Source organism: Glossina fuscipes, unplaced genomic scaffold (assembly GCF_014805625.2).
Source record: "Glossina fuscipes isolate IAEA_lab_2018 unplaced genomic scaffold, Yale_Gfus_2 28, whole genome shotgun sequence".
Classification (NCBI taxonomy): domain Eukaryota; kingdom Metazoa; phylum Arthropoda; class Insecta; order Diptera; family Glossinidae; genus Glossina; species Glossina fuscipes.
Window position 1 is genome coordinate 826100 of NW_023998423.1, and position 22404 is coordinate 848503.

General features: G+C 32.3%; 1 protein-coding gene and 2 long non-coding RNA genes across 3 annotated transcripts in view; all 3 read right to left on the reverse strand.

Moving 5' to 3' along the window:
* LOC119636202 overlaps positions 1-17315 on the reverse strand; it is a 138843-nt gene extending 121528 nt beyond the window's left edge. The window contains exon 1 of the mRNA XM_038031432.1: positions 16123-17315. Coding sequence (XP_037887360.1) covers positions 16123-16297 — 175 coding nt within the window. The 5' untranslated portion in view covers positions 16298-17315. The remainder of the gene's footprint in view (positions 1-16122) is intronic.
* A 63-nt stretch (positions 17316-17378) lies between these two features.
* LOC119636588 lies at positions 17379-19208 on the reverse strand. Its single transcript, XR_005247156.1, has 2 exons — positions 18419-19208; positions 17379-17449 (listed from the first exon to the last, which is right to left on the reverse strand). It is a non-coding gene; the product is annotated as an uncharacterized LOC119636588 (long non-coding RNA).
* Positions 19209-20071: 863 nt separating this feature from the next.
* The window catches only part of LOC119636782, a 6696-nt gene continuing 4363 nt past the window's right edge, over positions 20072-22404 (reverse strand). The window contains exon 3 of the long non-coding RNA XR_005247179.1: positions 20072-20455. This is a non-coding gene — a long non-coding RNA (uncharacterized LOC119636782). The remainder of the gene's footprint in view (positions 20456-22404) is intronic.

Sequence of the window (22404 nt, forward strand, 5' to 3'; positions counted from 1 at the left end):
ACATACAAAGCTAAAAATAAAACGTATTAACATAAAAAGCTAAAAATAAAACGTATTAACAGTAAAACTTAAGCTTTATGATGTCAAGAGTCGCTAACTAAAAGTTTCAAGTGTTTTAGCATAACATAACATAACAAAAACATAGAAAATAAATAAGAAAATTAGGTTTAGCTGGGGAAAAAGAGAAATACTTTTTATAGTGAAACCAAACCGTTTTGTCTTTTTATTTCTCTTTTTGAATACCTAGAAGTCTAGTAAAAAAATGCATTAAACTTATGAACATAAAAAATTATTGCCATTGTTAACTCTAGATTAGTAGCGAAGGTGGGAAGGATGGATTCGCAGGATGAATTTTGTATGGTTTTGGAATACTTTAGAGCTTAACCTATTAAAGTGAACCTGAAACAAATACATATAAATTTTGATCAGTGAATTCTTTATTAAACTTACTATTGTAGGTATACAGAAGAGCTCTATGACTCTATTCGCTGAATTGAAAATATCAATAAAAAATATTATAAAACAAATAAAATCGCTATAGTGGACGGCGTCCCTTTATTAAATACTCTAAAGTTATTTATGTAGCGAGTTATCGACATGTTGCGTTGTAGGGAAAATGGTCGAAAAAGTTGTCCGATCAGAACCAATTTTAATAACGTTTGCGTCCAAAATATGTCAGTATACCAAATTTTTTCAAAATATCTCAAGAATTGCAGCTTATAGAATAAACAAAAGAAAACAGAAGCAACTCTCAGACACACAAGTTTTAATCGATCCAGAAAGTCAGTCGAGAAGGCTTGGCTGATTGTTTTCTTTTCTGTAAAAATTACCAAAAAAAAACCCGTAAAGCTAAAGTATTCTCGGCTCATTTTATACTGTACGTGTGCCCTTTGACCGGTTTGACCCGTCGGGAATAGCAAGAACTTCTAATGCTCCTCCCAAATTTGAAGCCGATAGCTTCATTGTTGCATTCAGAGGAACCCTGATGGACGCGCTTAAAACGATTCAGTGTAAAATTTAGTTAATGGGCTTTCTGGACGCTCCTTCTTGGTACTGTAAACGTTTTGATAGAATCAATCCCCTATTTTTGCGAGTGGACATAAGTTTTAAGTAGTTTAAAAAGTCAATTTTTCACAAACGGTTGTAGAGCGACGGTGAAAGTATTTCAACTGCACTGGCTAATTTGTAAAAAGCAACTTGATGAAAAAGATTGTAAGAGAGATATGTGCAACGCAATTCAGCTACCTGTTTAGGGCAGGCTTTTTAATTTATATCATATATAAGCAACAAAAACTTGAAATTTTAAATAAGTTTCACAATCCTTTAAATCAACTAAAGAAAAATAAATAAAAATAAAGAAAACATTTTCTACTGACCATTGTTTCTTTTTCCGATTAACTTGTTTTCGGGCTATTTTTTCGACAAAACAAATAAAAACGATATTCAAACCTTGGTCCGATTCTTAAAATTACTCTTTCAATAAAATCCTATGCCGCTTACAGAATTTTAAGTTATATTTTTAAAGCATTTTTTTTTTTTTTTTGTGGTTTTAGAAGCACAATTGTGATCTTTAGCAGTATGACTAGTAGATCAACAAAAAAAGGGAATAGGCCTGCTGTGCTTTTTTTATTTTCAAAAAATTCAAAAAAAAAATTGTTTATTTAAATTAAGATCGGTGTATTAAGAAGTCCTTCGATTTTCCTTGTACTATTTGGATGTAAGGCATATTAAGTTGGTTCGGATAAAGGTAAAACCCCAAAACAACTTGAAGTAGATCCAGCCCTTATTTTGCCGAACGACTCTCATTTTATTGGTCGATCTGTCTCTTTAATATATGTCCATGTATTCTTTTATTGTGATACAAAGGTTTACCGCAATAAATTCGAACAATTCTGTTATATTTTTCAGATTCCTTTCCGAGCCATAATTTTCATTATTACAAGTAAGCCATTTACGAATACATAATTTTTAAAAAGATTTTCATTTCTATTCCTTTTTGTAACTTTTGTATATTTTTTTTTTTTGATAACTTATAACGCGCAGTTTTGTATGTGCATCAACAATTTAAAAAGAGTAGACAAGAGTAGTCTTAGTCGTCAGTTTTCATCCTATTTTTAGTCCTAGAATTCTTTTTTTCAGGCTAAATAAATTATAATAATAAAAATAGTTTCAGTTCATTTTTGATTATTCCATTTTTATACTCAATGTATGTAATACATTGAAACACACCCGCCTTTTATTATATGAAACGATTCAGCCTATAGGCCACAACTTTCGGGATAATTTGGCGAAATTTGATACATAGACGTATTTTGATTTAACGACTATCGAAAATAGTTCGGATCAGACGATTTTTTCGACATATTAGCAGCATGCACGTTCTCTGATAATTTTTTCATTTGGAATAGCCTTGAGAAACATTAGTGCGATATATGTTAATCAAAGTATGTTCGATAAAGAGTCGAAGAACTGATATTGATTTGGCAGCGATCCAATCATTGACCAATTTTCGCACTTCTTCAGCATTTCGTAACCGCATACCAGGCAAGCCACATTGCTTCGATCTGCACAAATGGTAATAAGAAAACGCTGTGTCTGGTGAGTTTATTGGGCGCAGCAAAACTTCCTATTCGTCCTTGACAACTCTTGCAACGTATGGGTTTTGCGCAACAATACATCGTTCAATTTGCTCAATTTATGTCGGCAAACATCTGCAGTAGTAGTTTTCGCTTTTTGAAACGGTCCGAAATGGCATTTTCAGTCAATTCGCATGGTAGCCATTCCCCCTCCTTTTGGGTCTTTTCCATCGTATGCAAACGCCTAGAAATAATTGATTCATCAACTGTTCAGCTGTTCGAAAGATCTTTGAGAGTTTGAGCAAAGGTTTCTTTTAATAAGTTTTGCAATGTTGAAACCAAAGCGTACTATTGGGGTATGATGGAGAAGCATCACAATAAGTTTCCAAAATTTTGTGCTGAGCTTCGGCAGCGCATTTCTTGAAATCACACAGCAAACATAATGAATGTCGAAAATGCAATTTTGAGTGTTCCAAGACTAGCGTCTGTACTCACCGAATAACTCAACATTGCTAAATGGACAAGCATCACTTTATGTAAAGAATGGTCGAAGGTGTGTACATTGATACTTTGCATTGTTTTACCATATTCGCCGTTAGATGTCCCTAATCAGAATACAAACATCTCTTACATATCTAAACAACATATATAAAATTAGATAGTGCGGAGTGCCACCACACTTTTGTATATTAATTAACAGAAGTTTATAATGGAAAGAGGTGAAGAATACTTCTTTGGCTTGGAGGTAAAAACTGAGCTAAATCAGTACAATATCTATTCACGCCTTGGGCCTCCGTCCGCATGGGGGTTTACCGTGCAATTTTTGTACTTTATGACCAAATCAAGTGAAGAATTTTGTTAGGCAAGATAGTGTTGAGTATTTTATAGTCGATCTCGTCCGACTAAAACTCCTGAATTTACTTTGTGATATATATTTGTTTTTTTTTTTTATTTTGTTTGACCAATGGCTAAATAATTGACTGTAACATACACTTTCTCTATATATCTTTTTATTAAATTTTATATAAGAGAATATGATAACAAAGTACACAAATACATTTCATATTTAGAAATAAACAAAATAAAAGAAATGAAAAAATCAAAAAGCAATTTAAATAAAATAGCAAACAAACGGCGAAAATTCGTTTTATTGGCAAAGACAACAAGACTATCATCATCACGAGTAACTGACTAACTAACTAACAACAACATCATACAACTAGGCACCAACAGTTACGTGTTTTGATATTAGTTAACAACCGAAGGGGTTGTTTGACCCATAACATCCTCCTACTACATATCATCATGCCGAATACAATTTATGACTTTTTCTTATTTATTTTTTTTTGTTTAGGAAAGGAAGGAAATATATATATATATATATATAATATATATATATATATGTATATATATACTTTATGTCATACTATAACTTTTAGCTGTGCACACACACTGGAATATACAGGGAATTGCATATGCTGAATTTAACAGCAACAACAACGACGCAAAATTTGTTTACAGTTTGTATAACAAACTTCTCTTTAGGATATTTAGTACACATACACGATTCCACGCAGAGCTCAAGACCAATCCCCAAGTCCATTAAACTCGATGGGATTTCTTTCTTTGTTTTATATATTTATATAAAACATACACATTGAAGGCGAGAGTGGGTACGGGCAACGCTGGTCATCTACAGACATTGTCAATGGAAAAACAAATACTTTTTCATTTTGCAAACAATTTTTCTGAGAGGTTGTCAGTTGAAACAAAAATTCAAAAAAAAGCGAAAAAAAAAAAATAAATAAATAAATAAATAAAAATATGTTTTCATTTCTATTGTTTAGCTAACCAATATTTATTATCTGCCAGGATAGTATCTGATTTCCTGTTATGTGTGTAAAACATTGAGTCTTATATGAATGACTATATCTTCAGACACGTAGGAATCTTTGCCATTTCTGTTGTTTCTGTTTCATTTTACTGTTTTCTTCGTAGCTGGAAAAAGTGTTTACATAATCTCCAGCGTGTCATATTGTGTTATGTAACGAAAATATTTCATCAGATTTTATCATTGCTTGCAAAAGAAAATATTTTAAATAAATAAAACATTTGAAGACCTTGTAATATATTTTAATGACAACTTATTCTTTTAAATTTTTGAAGCGTCTCTCTTAGTAGGATTGGTCAAGGCATTGTGTCATAAGATCGTAACTGAAATAACAGCGATTTTTTAGGAGATTTACTGTAAATATGACAAACAAAGTGAAGCAAAAGAGTAACTAAGTTAGGGTTAAAAAAAAATTTTCTTTCCACATATATTGCGCTTAGTGGTAATGAGATCTTTTGAGTAAAAATCCTCCCTCTCTATCGAAACAGAGCCATAAGGGGAGACCAAATGATGAGTTATGGAAAATGAAAGTCATTTTGTACGCGTTAGAATGAAAGCTTCAGTCGTGAAGTTATAGTCGTCTTCGAAGAAACTTTTGATGCTCGTTGACTACTTACAAAGTTGTGAAAACATAACACAACGGTCGTCTCAAGTCTTCTCCCTGTGTTCTTCAAATGCTTTGACGAGCAACGCTTTCATTTCTTCTACATGACAACCGGGGAAAATCTCTTTGCTATTATGGCGCCAGTGTAGAAAAATCTTGGCATGAGAATACAAAATGACGGTCACAACGTGTCCTTGCAGTGTCGCAAGTAGCTGTTACAACGATGGTTTCTTAAAGATATGTTTTATTTCCGCTGATATTCACCATAGTCTTTACTATGCTTTACTAAGCTTTACTGTAAGCAGCCAAGATTAAAATATAATTCGATTATTTACAAAGAAAGATGCAAATGCTCCTGGATGACGGAAAAGTGTCTAACATTTTCAACGCTCTTCACCAATAGCGTGTACTGTGCATTCGCACTATATAAATAAAAAATATAGTTAGAATTATCTATGTAACTGCCGCATAGCTGAGTGCATAAGGATCGTAACTGTCAAGTCGGTGCTCGCGGGTTCCAATTTCCGTGAGTGTGGTTTGACCATGCTGGGTCGTAGTTTTAGTGAAAGGCGTAATGTTTACTGATTGGCCTGCCAACTAAGTCCTCTTATAGGAATCCTTGACACCTTCGAAGCTTTCTCAGCGTTTCGCACGATACAATATCGTAGCGGCTTTTTCTTTAATCGCACTGCCAACCTTTTGTAATGATCCGTCTACTTTTCTAGATGTTTCCACTCTCAAGTCAAATGTCAAGTCGAATTGTGAAGCATGTCCTGACTGTCGTACAATGCACATCCCATGAGTTTCTGTTACAAAACAAACTGAGGATCTGCGCATCAAGCTTCCGAAGTTTGAGATACAACAACAGATGAGTGGCAGACGTAACAGAATGATAGTTGGACGGATATGGTTAAATTGCATCAAAATCTCAAGCTTATCTTTACGTATAAAGACATATTTAAATGAACCTTTCGGTATACGTATATATATACGAGTACATATTTACATAATTGTATCCCACCTTAAGAACCAACGTCCCACCAAATACAGCAGCTTAGAGAACAATAGTGTCATTTTCACTGCGTTTTTAGGGTAGAAACAAAGGTTGCAAAATAAAAACATTGACGTACCTTAGAGGTGCTAAGTATCCACTTAAATATCAAAAAAAAAAAAAAAAAATTTATGAAAAATATAAAAAATTAGAAACATCGAAGCCATGCATACGAATCATCTTTAATTTAAATTAAAAATAAGTAAAAATTTAATCTATTTACCTACGGTTAGCGAAACACGTAGGGAATTTTAAAACATTGCTTTCCCCTATAGTGTTTTTACTTATTTTATTATAAAAAATTTTTTGTAATTGTTTTTATCCTTAATTTATAATTTTATAAGGCCCATAACGAAAACGGGCGAATCTCAAATGGTGTTGGTAAGTATTTATAGCAAGTTTTGCTTTAGAATTTCAGCTTAAGTTCAATATTCAAAAAATTGGCAGCACGACCTACTAACACTTGATGAATTTCCCTGCGGCCCAAAAAGGCAAACTCAAATTTAGAGGCACTTCATTGTGGTTAGAAAAAAAAAAATTATTAATAAAGAATCTACTTTGTACACCTTATATCACTTGTTGTGTGGATGAATGTAACAACCAGAAGGAGTTGAGATAGACTCGCCTTTCATTATACTGATCGATTCAGAATCTTGATTCGAGCTTGTCCATTTTGTCATTCAACCTATAGGTCGCAATTTTTGAGATATTTTGATGAGACTTGGTACACCCTTCTAGTCGGACTACTTTTTCGACCCATACAAAGCTTTATATTTAAAAGTCGTACAGTGCTTTTACTTGTTAACATACGGCAATCTCATAATATTGCAACAATATCCTTCTTCCCTTCAATCACTTCATCCAATAAGCCCAGAGAGTAAGTTAAAAGAGAAGAAATCGCAGCCCATATATTACAGCAAACATATCAAAAACAGCAATAAATAATTTCAGATATTTTTAAAAAGATATATGTCAACATTTATTACATTTAATCGCAGCCTATTAACTTTATAAGAGTTTGTGAAATACGACTTATTTTCCTGCGGTGCAAGCACTTCTCCAAGAGTGTAACAAACACGTAATATTTATATTCGCATAAATTTGTTATTCATAGTCGTTACAATCTTTGAAGTTCAATGTGTATTATGCACACAATGGTAGACTTTTCTTTTCTTTTATTTGCATTTATTTCTTGCTTGGAGGCCTAAGACAGTGAGGATCTATACAAGAACGACATGTGCACAATTAATTCATCCATCTACACCGCTCCCTTTGTATTTGCTTAGCCTTGACTGCAATAAATTTTTAATATCTCAATCAATCTTTGATTTTAATCTTAATCTCGATTTATATACCTTAAATATTGCGAAAAGAACAAAACGTTCGGATTACTATTTTATGTATGTACAGATTTACAAAAAATTCGGAAAACGGCCTTTACCTAGAAAATCCAAAAATTGGAACATCTTCAACGTAATCGCACTTAAATTTTTGCTCAGTAAAAGGTGAGCAAACAGTGAATGGTATAGAATAATGTTTCTGAACACAGAAAAAAAACGAGAAGAAGAAGAAGACGAAGACGAAGAAAGAGAGTAAAAGGGTACATAAATCGAAAAAAAGGTAAGTACCTCTTGAAAATTTCCGTATAAGCAGATAAAAATTAGATGGATATGGAAAGAAAAGCGTAAAAAGAGTGAGTGAGAGAGTGAAAGAGAGACAAAGAGGGACAGAGAGAGACAGACTGAGAAAGAAGAGCAAGTTAAAATGTTACAATCTAACAAGCAAACCATTCTCACAAACTCATTTGCATAGACCGACCAACATATTTTACAAATAGTCAGCAAGTCGAACGTTAAGAGGACAACAGCAACAGCAACAGCAACAGCAATAACAACAAGAACAACTACAATAACAACAACTAATGAGTTCAGGGTTATAACATGATTCAGGCATAACTTTAGCCAAAAGGTAGTTTTTAGAAAAGAGATGCACACTTACATCTGTACTTATACACCAGGGAATAAAGATGAAACCAGCAACAGTGTTTACATCAAGTGATATATATGTCTGTGTGTGTTTGTGCTTGTGTAACCATTTGTGCGTGAACACATATAGAAGTGTGTATGGTGCTGATTACGCCTCCGTATTGCCACAGCCCGCGACGCTGGTTGCTACGCAAACAGAGTCAGTGTAGGCGTCTTCTGTTAACGTTAACGCTGACAGTTTGTTCATTTTTTTCATTTCTCGTTTTTCCTTAACAAGTTGAAGTAATTAAAGTGATATAAACAAAATCACAAGAGAAAACCAAGCAGTGACAAGACATTAAGCGAAAGCAGTTTGATATTTTCAAATATATAGTCGAGTAAATGCGTGTGCAACAAAAATGACAAACTATTTTCAGTTTAGTTTAATTTCACTTTCATTAGAGATGAAAGTAATTTCTCCATGCATAAGCGACCCTGACCATAAGCAACTTTGTTGGATGTACGCATACATACGCTACACGTACGGCTAACTTTCAACATCCTCATGCCAACGTGTGTTTAGTTATGTGTGTGGCTTTTTTCACTGGGGCTCTATTTCCACTATTACTTCTTTTTTTGTTTTCTTTCTCTTAGTATGTATGTGTTCCCCTAGAATTCGTGTTAAGCTTTTCAAATGAAATTGAAATGTTGTCTGCATTGCTTTGTTGTTGGTGCTGTTGTCGTTGACTGTATATTTACGCCTAAGCCCAGAGGCGTATTGAATTCTCTTAAAAATTTATTTAAATACGTTTGCTTGTGCTCATTCTACTTTTTGGTCGTAGAATTTATATCTTTGTATAATAACAATAATAATAATAATAACGACAATAATAATGATAATAATAATAAACAAAATGATAAATAACATGATACCAATTTAAGAGATTGTCGATCAAAATGGCACATATTTATAAGATAAAAAAAATTGTTTTGAATTTTGGTGCAAAAGAAAGGCTACGCAATTTTTCTAAAGTAACGACAACATGTGCAAGCATTTTCTTACAACCTAACAACTCTAAAGAAGTTAAATTAAATTCAGACGCTAACGCGACATAATAACCACGTCAGCTAAGAACTTTGAAGTAATTTTATTGCTAATAATGCAACACCGTTGCATAAATTCTTACACTTATCAGTGTAAGTGAGAGAAGTCGCAAACTTAACCACAAACAGGTTAGCAGGACAACTTTCAAGGTGAAAGCATCTTCTGAACATATTTCCATATTGGGTAAGCCACCAAATGATAGCCTTTGCGCAGAATCAAACAAAACTTCTTCCTCAGAAGCATTACGATATTACTTATCAAGAGTATAAAGACAATGCGCCTTTGCTGTGAGAAAATGCATTTAAATCCACGGTTCAAAAAAACCAAAACGACCTTGCGAACAATGCGAGTAATGTGAAAAGCATGATGGCGACACTTGGAGTGTTGAATTTTGACTATCACTTTGGCTACGTTACAGTATTTCTGCGTTAGTTATCCATAAAGGAAGGACTGACAGTGCTAGGATCTAGAAGAAGTGATTAGATTTTTCATTAGCATTAGCGTTAAGGTCATTATTAGGGGAATAAGAAAATTGATTTGCCATCTTAAGTACATGGAATGCGTTGCCAAAGTTTTCTTTTTTTATTTCCTAACACAGTCTTTAGATTATACGCTCGTGGTTATTTTATTATTATTTCATTCTCTAGTTTTATAATCACAAAGTTTCAAACCAAACGTAATTCTATTATGCCATAAATCTATTCCAATTGCTAGAGACTTTTAGTTGTGGCATTTTTTTTTGTTTACCTAATTCCTTTTATATCGATTTTGCCATTGATCTTATATAGAAAATTTTCTATTAAAATTGTTGGCACTAGCGAAGTGTAAGAATTCTAAAAGGGAGCGAATCGTTTTGAGCCTTAAATCTTGTCTTCAAAAAAAGAAAACGGAAGAAATAAACTGAAAATCATTTTTTTTTTTTACAAGGATCTGTTAGCCACGTATTTCAATCCTTCTCGACGGGAGAGCGGATGTTGGCTGGCAATCAACTTCAGCTGAGCACGGACGAGGACAGATATGAGCATCACACCAGAAAGTATTCAAGTGTTTAATTATCTCCGAACTTGATAACGAAAGCACTTACGCCAAAGTCAATTTATTTCTCATTATATTAACTCCACAACCTGCGGATAGGGTCGTGGTTTTCGTAATTTGTTCTAAAGCAATTTTTATCGAATATTCGAAAATGTTCTGATAATCGCAGCGTTAGGCGATATAATCTCCCTTGTCGGCTTCATTATATTTTTTTTTATAAATTAAATGTTTTTAAGAAACTTTATATATAACGAAAAAAAAAAAATAAAATAAAATAAATGATAAGAGAAATCATTCTTTTTCGCAGGAAGTGTTGAATGGCCACCATGTGAATTCGGTCTAATGCGCGCCACTGTGCACTTTGTGATTGTTGAAAATGCATATAATACATATACACATCTATCTACACACTATTATTTTCCTTTTTCATTTTATTAAAATAATAATAAATATGTTGAAATCTCACACATCCACATATAAACGCACACACATGAATTTATATAAATAAGAACTCTGTAATGCCTTCAGTTCACAAACTTACACATGAACACACGCACGCACCCATACTGATAATGATAATGACGATGATGATGATGATGATGATGATTATAGTCATGATTATGATGACTTTAGTAGAAAGTACAGAGTAGAGGGTATTCGTGTGTGAAAAACAATATACGACCAGTAAGTATCAAGTGCGAATGTATGCATAAACGCGAGTATATATACATTTTATTTATGTGACAGTGTCATATGAAATTTGGGTTACGCGTTTTACACTTGTTGTTATTGTCTTTTGTTTTCTTGCACAGTCGTTGAAGCCGCATCTCGTTTTCGTGCCTTCTCGCATCTCCTTTCTTGCATTTTTCACTCATTCTATCTCTTTTTAGATTTTATATAAAAGTGTAAACTTCATTTTAATCTTTGCCCCAGTTAAGTGCACAAATATATGTATATTTCCATACATAAGCATCAGTATGCGAATATTTTAATAATATCTTGCAAGGGAAAAAAAACAAGAAATAATAATAATAATAATACAACAACAAACTTGTGGCCGTATATTCATTTATTCGTTGTGTTGATTGGGGTCGGTATGTGGTTATGTTTTCATAACTTGTCGTTTCCACACACTACTCGACGACATCAAGCCACACTAAGCACACATCTGAAGTTTTTCCTTTCCTTTCAACCTTTTTTCCCTGTTTTTCCTGTTGTTGTTTGCTGTGTTTATTACGGTTATCGTTTATTGTTGTAACAAGCTTAAGGGATTTCTTCTCAGCTGCTATTAAGCTTAAAACGGATTTCAAACGGATTTCTCGCTAACATATAACAAACATTCCCAAGCGTTAACATGAAAACAATCAAACAATTTCCATAGCACGCTTAACCTACAATTCTCAGTAAGGCGCCAATTAAATGCTTTGCCGAACCAACTGAACGTATCGTTAACTATTTGTAGCAACTATTTGTTATTCGTCAAATTTAATTTGTTCTCCGAAAAGCTTCGAAAATATTATTTTAAAAGTATTTGTGTCAAGTCTTAAAGAAAGCTAAGGTAACATTAATTCAATGACATTAAATTAAGGCTAAAGCAATCAAGCCACTAGAGCGTAGTAAACAATATTTCGAACAGAAGCAAGTAAGATTTTTCTAAAAAAAAAAAAACAAGTAAAAGAGGAAAATCAGAACCATTTCGTTGGGCCGTCACACGTGATCAAAACCGGAATTTCATCAAAATATCGCAAAAATAGCAGCCTGAAGGTTGAACATAAGAAAACAAGACCGACGGACATATAAGCTCAAATCAATCCAGATGGGGATAATAAAAGGTAAATCTATCTCAAGCTCTTCTCGGTGTTCTATACATCCGCGCTGACTTAATATACTTTTGTTGTGCACTTTTCATATTGGATCCAAGAACTTTTTGCTTCAAAATTTTAAGTAATATGACTCATTATTCCTGTCTCAAATCTAATTTAAAGTTATCGATTAATTTAATTCAAAATTAATCGTTCTCTTCAAAGTGATTTTCAGGAAAAAAAAAACTTATTTCTTTGCTTCCTTGTTAACATCTCATGGCCATCAAAACTTGTCTTGAGACAAACTGTTGTGCGCTGAATGGTTCCTTTGGAGAAATTCGAAAATGACAATGTTTATAAGGTATTCTTCTTACCAAAAGTAAAAAATAGAAACCTGACCAATTTTGAAAGCATATTGTCTACTTTACCACTTTAGCTAACTTCATTTTTTCTCCTTTATACTAAACATGAATAAATGACGTCATGTTTCCTTAATTTCTCTTTTCCATTTTTATAATTCCATACGCCAACTATTTACTATGGAATACGTGATTAGGCTGAGGAAGCACAACCATATAAATTGATCTATGAATCGGAGTCGGAAAAGCCAAAGAAAGAGAGAATGAATTAAAAAACTGTTGATAGACGAAAGAAAAGACCAACAGTTAAACAAGGGTTAAGTGGACAAATTACCGAGCAAATAATTAGTGAACGGATCCACAAATTGATAAAAAAAAAACGCATACGTTCAAAGATAAGCAAACAATCATAGCGGCCCAAGGCTGAGTGGATAGACAAACGAATGAAGAAGCGGTAGAAAATGTGAGTTAGAAATAGGCAAGTGAGTAAATAAATCCATCTGTTAAGGAACCGACGCACTTTTTGACGGGAAATAAGATGAACGAAAGCGTCGAAAACAGAATAGAAAAGAAACCAAAGGGCTGCACGGGCGGATGAATCCTCGAAACCATGGTAGAATGGACAGGCGCATAGAAGGATGGAGATTTATAAATGAACGTTTAGAACGTTAATACAACGGCTCAGAAACTTAATTTAACAAACATAATATATTTCTTTAAGTGAAATTATAAGACAACACGCTAAATGTAAGTGATAGCAATAGCGGCAAAAGTGAGTATTCACTGCGATAACTACAACACAGCAGATACAAAACATTGCTCGTGCGCTAATTATGACGATGTACACAAGGTTGTACATGCTTAAGCCTTGGAAAGACTATCAATCTGTTTTCATACTCACGCATGCAACAATAGAATCTGAAGGCTGCTACAAACGCTTTGTTGTATAAACCAATTTCAACAATTTTTATTGGATACGAAAAGGAGCATGTTTCCCATCCTACTTGAAAAACAAACTTTTTTAATGCATCCATGATTCGAAGTAAGGAACACTTGTGTACACTTGTCTAGATTATTCTCACTTAACCAAAATGTTGCCTGCCATTTCTTGATAAAATAGAACGCTTTGCCAACTTTATTGAAATTGCTAAATATTTAACCAAAGATTACAAGTGGCAAAGGGTAAAAAGGAGATCTTCGAAATTCGGCCCACTCAACGTAAAATATGATTTACTTTGAAAGCACAAAAGAAGTTAAAAAAACAGCTATTACAAAGAATCACACATAGAATTAAAGTTTGTTCTGTTTGCCAAGCGAATGGTTGTTAAACAACGAATAATCAGAAGAGTTTATGCTATGAAAGTATGTTTCAACTACTAGAAGTAATTAAGTGAAAAAGATTCCTATAATAGACCAATTGGAGGCATTGTGATTAACATTGTGTTGAATCAGAGAAGAATAAATTCCAAATCCAGACGAATGACGGCTAATCAACACTACAATGTTGTGTAGCAATTGCTGCGAATGCGTTACACGACGCATCGATCTCTTATTTTGCTTATTTGTAGGATATACACAGTTTTACTTTATCGATTGGGCCACAACATTAAATTGGAAGCTAAAATATTACATTAAAAGGATTACAAGAACACACAACAGATGATTACAAACTGAACTAAAAAGAAAGACACAAAATGGAAGAAAAGGAAAAGAAATTATAGTATCGTTCCTAAGCAAATACTTGATAATGTTAGGACATGAAATGAAATGCAAAGATTGCAGAAAACGAAACGTTATATTATGTGACTTAATTCTATGCACATTGTTGGGAAAACTTGACTAAGAATGTGAAAAACTTCGAAGAACAGAAATCTCTATTTTCCTTCGCGAGTCGTTATAATCGCACAGATGGTAAACAATAGCAAACTTTTTCGCTAGATAACAAGGAGTGTTATATCTATATTGATTTTTATTAAAATGGATCAAATGGAGCTTCAATATATCGCGGTCGTTCATATTTGGAAAAGTGGAACATTTTTTTCTTCTATATAATCAACCACTCGGGGGATGTGTCTTATAAGAGACTGTCAGAAGGAAGTGGGAAAATCAAAAGAGATAAGGAATGACTGTAGTTTGTGTATGGTTCTGCAGACTAGACATTCAGGCAAACATGATATGCCGTGCTGAGATTTGAAATATCGGCTGTTCAAGCCGATCAGTCAAAGATTATTCCATGACAAGCGTCCAAATGAATTCCATACTTTATTCTCGTACAGAACACGTTGGAATTGTTTTCTATATTTCGAAGATTGAGATACACCCGATAATGCTGGCGTTTCTTTAATGCGTCTTGATTCTCAGCTGAGCCCTGCAACAATTTCTCACACACCAATCAATTAGTCAAGTGAAAAAGCCTCAAAAAAATTTTTTTTAAGTTCTTATCCTACTTCAGGCTACTAGAGTTATATCTTTGGTCCAAATAAGAACAACAACAATAAAATGTCGAACATATGTAGCATACCTTCGGGCAAGAGCAGACACAAAATAAAAAGCAAAAATTTGCGGAAAGAGAGCAGACATTAAGCATGAGTAGCGTGTGTAGCACTGTAAGTAAAAATGGCCTCTAGTTAGTGTAAGCAGGTTCCATTTTCAAACGCAGTAGAGCGTTTTCTCGGGCATGAGTATAGTAAGGGCTTGGTCAGTAGAAAGATAACACTAAGCGACTGCATTTCCTCCTCTTTCACCACTTTTTTCTGCCTTTCACGCCGTCCTACAATAACAGATATCATCCACTGAGTAATGGGTCATTGAAAAAATGTGCTCCTAGTGTTCTAGCATTTAGTCTTTTAATGAGTTTTTAATAAAAATCTTCCTTAATTTTCACGATAGGAGTCTAAAAAAATAACGCGAGCAAGGGCGGATTTGGGACTAGCAGGGATTTCCAATATTTTCGGGATAGATCTATTATATCCAACGTCTTTGCTTTATACCATTCAAGGCTTTATAAATTGTATGAAGATAGCAAATATGATTTAAATATTCTTTTACTTAATCCTACTACTATAATACAGTATAAGCTTTAGATTCTTGCGTAATTACAGGACACCCTCTAACAGACTATCTTTATTAATAAGCATTCAATCACAATTCTCTTTTTCAGCAATTTAACTTAGTGTCATTATAGGCTTTTAAGCCGTTTAAGTTTTCATTCAATTTGCATTAAGAACAAAAAGCGTCGAAAAGCATTAATTCAATTACTATTTAATGCAATTAACGGCCAGCAAACGCAAATACCGGTAAAATAAAAACTTTTTTATGGTTCTTTCTTTTATTATCGTTTTCTCTTCATTTAAAATAAAACCAACTCCTAATTGAACCAAGAAAAAGAGGGAGAGAAAGATAAAAATAATTAAATAATTAACATAAAAAAAACGGCGACAAAAATTAAAGAGGAGAAGTAAAACTAAAGAAGAAAAGAATCTATTACGAAAAAGTTTCCATAAAATATGATCAAGTTTTTCAGGACGACAGAGAGGTAACAACAAAAAAACAAATTGCAAAGTATTTCAATAGAAAATAATTTATAACTAAATTAAGTTTTCTCGTAAATGTTTACATAAAAAAAAAACAATTCATTTAATTATTTATTTATTTTTTTATGCTTCTCAGTTATTGCTTTTTATGTTCTTATTATAATTGAAAATCATTTCAACAGGACAACATATCTCGACATACCTCGAATCATGGTAAAGAATATCAGCCATAGTAATCCGCAACGTCTGAAACATCGATAATGCCTATGCTGATGATGATGATGATGCCGATGCTGACAAGGCAGGTTAAAATGTTGACGTTTGTCATGCTGATGTTCTTTTGATTGAAAGTGTTCCTGTTTTCTTGTTTGATACATTTTGTTATCAATTTTTTGTTTTTTGTTATACCTGCGTTTTCCTCTTTTCTCAATAAATGCTTATCTTCATTTCACCTTTTTCGGTGCCTTTCGTTTGACAAAGAAATCTCGTGCAAAGCGGTATTAAGAAACTTGAAATGCTGACCATTTTTTTGTTTTTCTGAGCACGCGTACACTAACATATAAGCATTGATTCCGAAAAATTAACACATTCTCCAATACAAAGCAGAACGTTCGGTTACCTTTCTGTTCGTAGTTTTTAAGGGCCTTGTACACCGGCTAAATTGATTAACAAACACCAAATAAAAAAATTATTCTTCTTGATTTTCTATCCGGTTAAGGATTCAGTTTTCGTTTGCCTGCTTTTTCCTCCTCCTCTCGTATGATTTGCTGAGTTCTTGGAGTTCCGGGTGTTTTTTTTTTTTACCATAAAGTTTTATATTTCAGTTTTGATTTTTTTTTTTTTTTCTAAACAGTCCATGTTGTAATTGGTTCGCTTGGGCTTTGGCAACTAAACAAGTTGTATTTAATATTTTTGTTTTGCTTTTTAACTTTTTTTTCCTTAGCCCTCCTTAAATATACCCCCAAGAGAGCAATACCATAACGGAAAAAGTTATTTAAGCCTTGAAATGTACATTAAGATTTTGTTACATAGAGTAATTATTTGGCTTCCTTCGTAGATTGAATTTTAGTATTTATTTTTAATTTTTTCTTATTACTTTTTTTCTCTTATTATTTTTAAATATTTCTTTATTTCAAATCCTTGAAATAGGCTTTATATTCAATGTTTTATGAAAGTTTGCAGCCCGGAAAGTAGGCTTTGCTACTATTCTTACTTCTATTTCTAGTTTTCGTGGATTTTTTTTTTAATTTTTGAACTTCCATAGTGAACTTTTAACTCTTCTTCTTTTTTATTATGTGTGTGTTCTTATATTCATTGAATTAAGAGGTTTTCTTTTTTTTTTTATTTATTCGCAATTTAGATTTGAAAATAATTTTCATTAATTATTGTTGTGTTCGAATTTCTTTTATTTGATATTTATTTCTTCGTCCGATTATTAATATATAATTTTTTAACTTCTTTTTTTTTAGTTCAGAACGTGTTTATTTAAAATTCTTTTAAATCATCAATCCATCTTTTTCTGATTATCGCTATAAAATAGTCGAAAAATATTATATTTTTTCATTTTTGATGCAAGATTTTAATTTAAATGAACGTATTATCCTATTATCCTATAATAATATTTCTTTTCTATACACAAGTTTTTGTGAATTTGTATAAAATTAAAAGTTCCTCAGCTTTATTAAAAATGCATCTCGAAAAATGTTAATTTCCTTTCAACGATGCTATAAAGTAAAGAAAAACAAGTAAAAGCACTACTGTGGGACATCTTTGTGCCAAATTTCATTAAAATATCTCAAAAATTGCGGTCTATGAATTGGAGTCAAGAAACCAAGATGGACAAACAAAGAGACAGACGGAGATCAATTTAGAAAGTGGTTATTAAACCACCGATATTTTAAAAGATGGGTTGTTGCATACGTCCGCACAAACTTAACTAAAACCTTGGTCCACAAATAGAAGAGGGTACGATAAGATAAGTCTTGCTTTGTTAGAGAAAATATTAATTGCTTAGCTTCACGTTCGTAAACAAATCGTTAATTTTTATGGACATTGATCTACAATACTGCCCAATAAAATGTTTTTAATATTAATTTCTCTTTATGGGTGCATTGTAATTATAAAACTGTGGCCCCTCAAATATTATTTTGGGGAAAGATATTCGTGCACATATTTAAAAAGTTTTAAACCTGCTCTAGATATTTCTCTTTAAAAAAAAATTCAATAAATAAACCTACGTTTTAAGGTGAAGTGCTTACTTTGCTTCAGCTAAAAGTATTGCATACCCTAAAGTCACAAGTTATGGAGTAATTTATTTTTTTTGCTCGAAGACTGCGAAAATATTCTATCAATTGGAGATTTAACGTTGCCTGCATTACGAAACTATAGCTTTGTATATCTCTTTCTAATAACACATTTTTTGTTCTTTCATCTTGATCATTAACTTAATTTACTTTTACGCTCAACTGCTGAATTTTACATTAAGTTTATTTCCTTACATTTCGTTTAGCTTCTTTTGCTTTGCAAAAGTCGAACAGGAAACAGTTATCTTTTCTTTTTCTTCCTTTTTGCTTATACATTGGAGACATTGGCAGGTTTGCCCAATCTTCGGTAAGTCAAACAAAAATGTTTTTTCTTCATTTCATTTACTCTTTGCACCGGAATCTAATTACAAGTCTTCTAAGTAAACTTTAATTACTCGTTGTTCCACTTCAATTCCAATTTTGCTAAAGCATGCATACACTTGCACAGGCATTTATATGGAATCGATACTGTTAGTAGAGGAAAGTTTTACCTTTTTAAAGTTTCTAAACTTCAATTTGAGAAGCAATTTTAATTGAATAGAAGAAAAAGAAAATGCATCCTATCGCTTGCTCTGTCATTTACAGCTATTAGAACATATAGTTAGTTGCCTCTTAAAAGTACATTACAATTTTTTAAATTAAGTTTTTTCATAAAAAAAAAAAATTAGATTTTATTTTTATAACATTTCCTTTCACGAACATTATGACAATTAATTGATGGTTTATTTCCTCCCAAAGGCAATTTTTACACTTAACCAAGAACAACCCGAAAAGTAGGTTACAAAAAATGCAATTTTGTTTTCTTTCGTTTTATATCAGTTTATTTACTTTACAATCCAAGTAATTTTAAAAAAAGAAAAAAGTCAATTTAATTTAACCTTTGCACGCGACTATATAAGATTTTATATTTTCACTTTCCGATTTTTATATGCCTTTGGTTTGACAAATTTTTGTGTAAAACGGCACATTTTTCATTTTTCTTCTCAATTTTTTTATTTTAAATAAATATAATATATATATATATATATATTATATTATATATATATATATAAAATTTATATATATATGATACTTAACCTTGAGTAATGTGTTTATTTTATAATTACTGAGTTTACTTATTAACTTAGCACTCACTTTATAGCATTAACGATGTTAGATACCTAAAAGTGTACTATAATGTTACGAGATACTACAAACTATATATAAAAGAAATTTTGAAAGCCAGCTACGCAGTCTATAGAGCAAGCAAGGATATTTTTCTTTATTTATTTAGCACTGCACACTTTTATAATAAAAATTATTTTTAATGGTTTCCTAAGGTTAAGGAAACATTTTTTATAATTCTTTTGTTTTCATATCTTATTTCATAATTTGTTTTAAAAATTATTTTTGTATTATTTTTTTTTTTTTTTTTTTTTTTTGAATAAAAACAATGTACTTTTTGATTCAACGTATATCTCGTTATTTTAAAAAATGTTTCTTATCTTTACTTATTTATTTATTTATTTCCTTTGTGAGCTTTTCATTTATATGAATAGCCACTTCACCCGCATTTAGATGGAAACGCGTGTTTTATATACGACTCACAGGATAACACTACAAATGCTTTTCGGCGTTACAAGCTGCAAATGTTTTTCCAATGTTCTTCATTCGCATGATACTTGTTTACAGCTGGTTGTCTGCCTATTTAACTGTTTGCTTTGCTTTGTTTCGCTGCTTACTGGCTGCCTACTCTTATTTATTCTCATCATCGTGCTGTACGTACACCACATAACTCATATATTATTGTTTCCATTTGATTCTCTCAATTTCTTCTCAGTTTTCGGCATTCATTTTTTTTCTTCCTTTTGCTTTTCAAGTTGCATTCACTTATACCTCAATGCAAAATGTATCTTAAGATATTACTAGGTTAAGTTTCTTTTAAGTGCATAAGAATTTTCGATATTTGTTTGTTGCTTATACAACAATTTCAATTTTTTATACATTTTCTCTCATTCTCTCGTTACGTATTACTCATAAGAGAATTAAGGATTGTATAAGAGAATCTTAATTGCAATAGAATAAAATATATATCAAATATTATTTACATTTGATATCAGATATTACATTGCTTTTTAAGTAGTTTGCTGAAGATTTCCTTTAAAAGTTATCATGAGCATTTTTTGCAATATATATATATATGGATACATATACATACTAAGGCGTGCGATCCTGTTGGACAGTTGTGTGTACCTGTGTATTGAAAATCGTATATATGTACTTTAGGTGATTCATATATTTTATATTTGGAGGAGTTGGTAAATGCTTACTCTATGGCCAAATAGACCAGAAAAATCTATGCAAATTGTTGTGTGTGGATTCACTCTCAATATAAGCAGATAATACGTATGATCTTAACGAACTCTTTTAAATGCTCGCGTGTGAATTAAACATCAACTGGGATTAATTATCGAATATTTTTGAACGTTCGCCATTTTAAAGACTACATAACACCGACGATTCTATAAATGGAATGAACTTTAGAAACGTCTCTCTAAAGTAAATTAAAAGCGAACATTTCTTGTTCGGGCGTAGCTACGAAGCCGGTGTTTGCTTCTTCAAATCTTAATGCGTCTGTGAATGCTCAAACGGTGAACACACAATAATTATCGATTGGACACATGTCCACAAGATGGCAGCTCCATATCACTTTTTCCTTTTGATCACTTCCTTCTGATCATCGCCGTGTGCCGCGTATAGGGGCCATCGTCTGAAGTCATGTTAAATAAGAAATAACGGAGAACATGACGACTCGACACCTTTCTTTTGGCGTTAAATTTTTCGCTTATCTGGGTGGCTGCCGCCTGACGAAATATTAGAACAATTTTCAATCATCACTGAAGCTTTCATTAATTGTCGGTATAAACGGGAACTCAATGTTACGTTTTAATACGTTCAAATATAAAATCAAACCACCAAACCAAACCACCAAAAAAAAAAACCGGAAGGGAGAACAATATGGAACAACGTTCAAAAAAGAAACACTTAGTAAACGTTATAACAAAACCCAACAATTTATAATCGAAAACAATTCCACATGCTTGATGCGAGAAAAATATCATATAATATAAGGTCGCGTAGGGTCTTTAGTCTTTGAGGCTGCTGGTGTATTTGCTCGTAAGTTAATGGTGCGAAATTCCAGAATTAAGAGTTCATATGACAATATATTTAGCTTTCTACCATAAATTTGAAGACTTATAAACTGGTATACATGGTCACACAGTTAGGCGGTTAAGCCAATTCAAACTTTAAAAAGCTATTGCGTAGTCTGACAGAAAGGAACCATTTGTTCTAAGATGACTAATGAGCCAAAGTGCACACAAAATAAGGAATTTGGCGATAAACATATCTACTCCAGCCCACAAACTCATGCAAACTTTTATGAACTAAGTTAAACACAACAGCGGGTCAATCCTATTCTATATTTCTTTATACAAGGACTTTAAGCAAATGGCGAAATCATGGTAATCGCTTTAGGGTTTCACACTTTCCCAGAGCTTATGCCTGCTCAGTTACGAATGCACTAACAATATTTATATACTCCTTTTCATCAGTTATGGACATTAACCGTGAAGGAAGTATAGGTCAGTTTTGAGTGCAATAGCTACAAAGTTGTTTTTTTTTTTTTTCATTTTCTTATAAAAATTTTTATGAATGAAAGCTCAAAGCAGTGCATACGTATAAGAGGAAATTTAGATTCTCCCTATCCCTCTCTCTTTTTATTTCTCTTCCTTTCTCTGCATGAATCTCTCGCTCTGTCTTGCTCAACTGTTATTTTGCTCTTCTGCAAAAAATTACATAATCTGCACAAAACTACAGTGGTGAGTTTCTTTTAATATTAAGTAATAACAAGAGAAAATTTCCTCACGTTTTTTCTGAAACCAGATATTGAAACTTGTAAATAAAAACAATAACAACAGCCTTAACAAACTGTATAATTGAAATTTAATCAATTTATATTGATTTGATTGACTTGCACAAAAATCTTTGGTGTATGTAAATGAAATATTTTACATATTTGAAAGTTGAGACATTTTTATTATTCATGTATATGAACAAGTATACAATTGCCTTGTCTGGGATATATTTCATGATAGAGGATATTAACGAATATAAACATGTATGAAATAGTTTCCATGTCG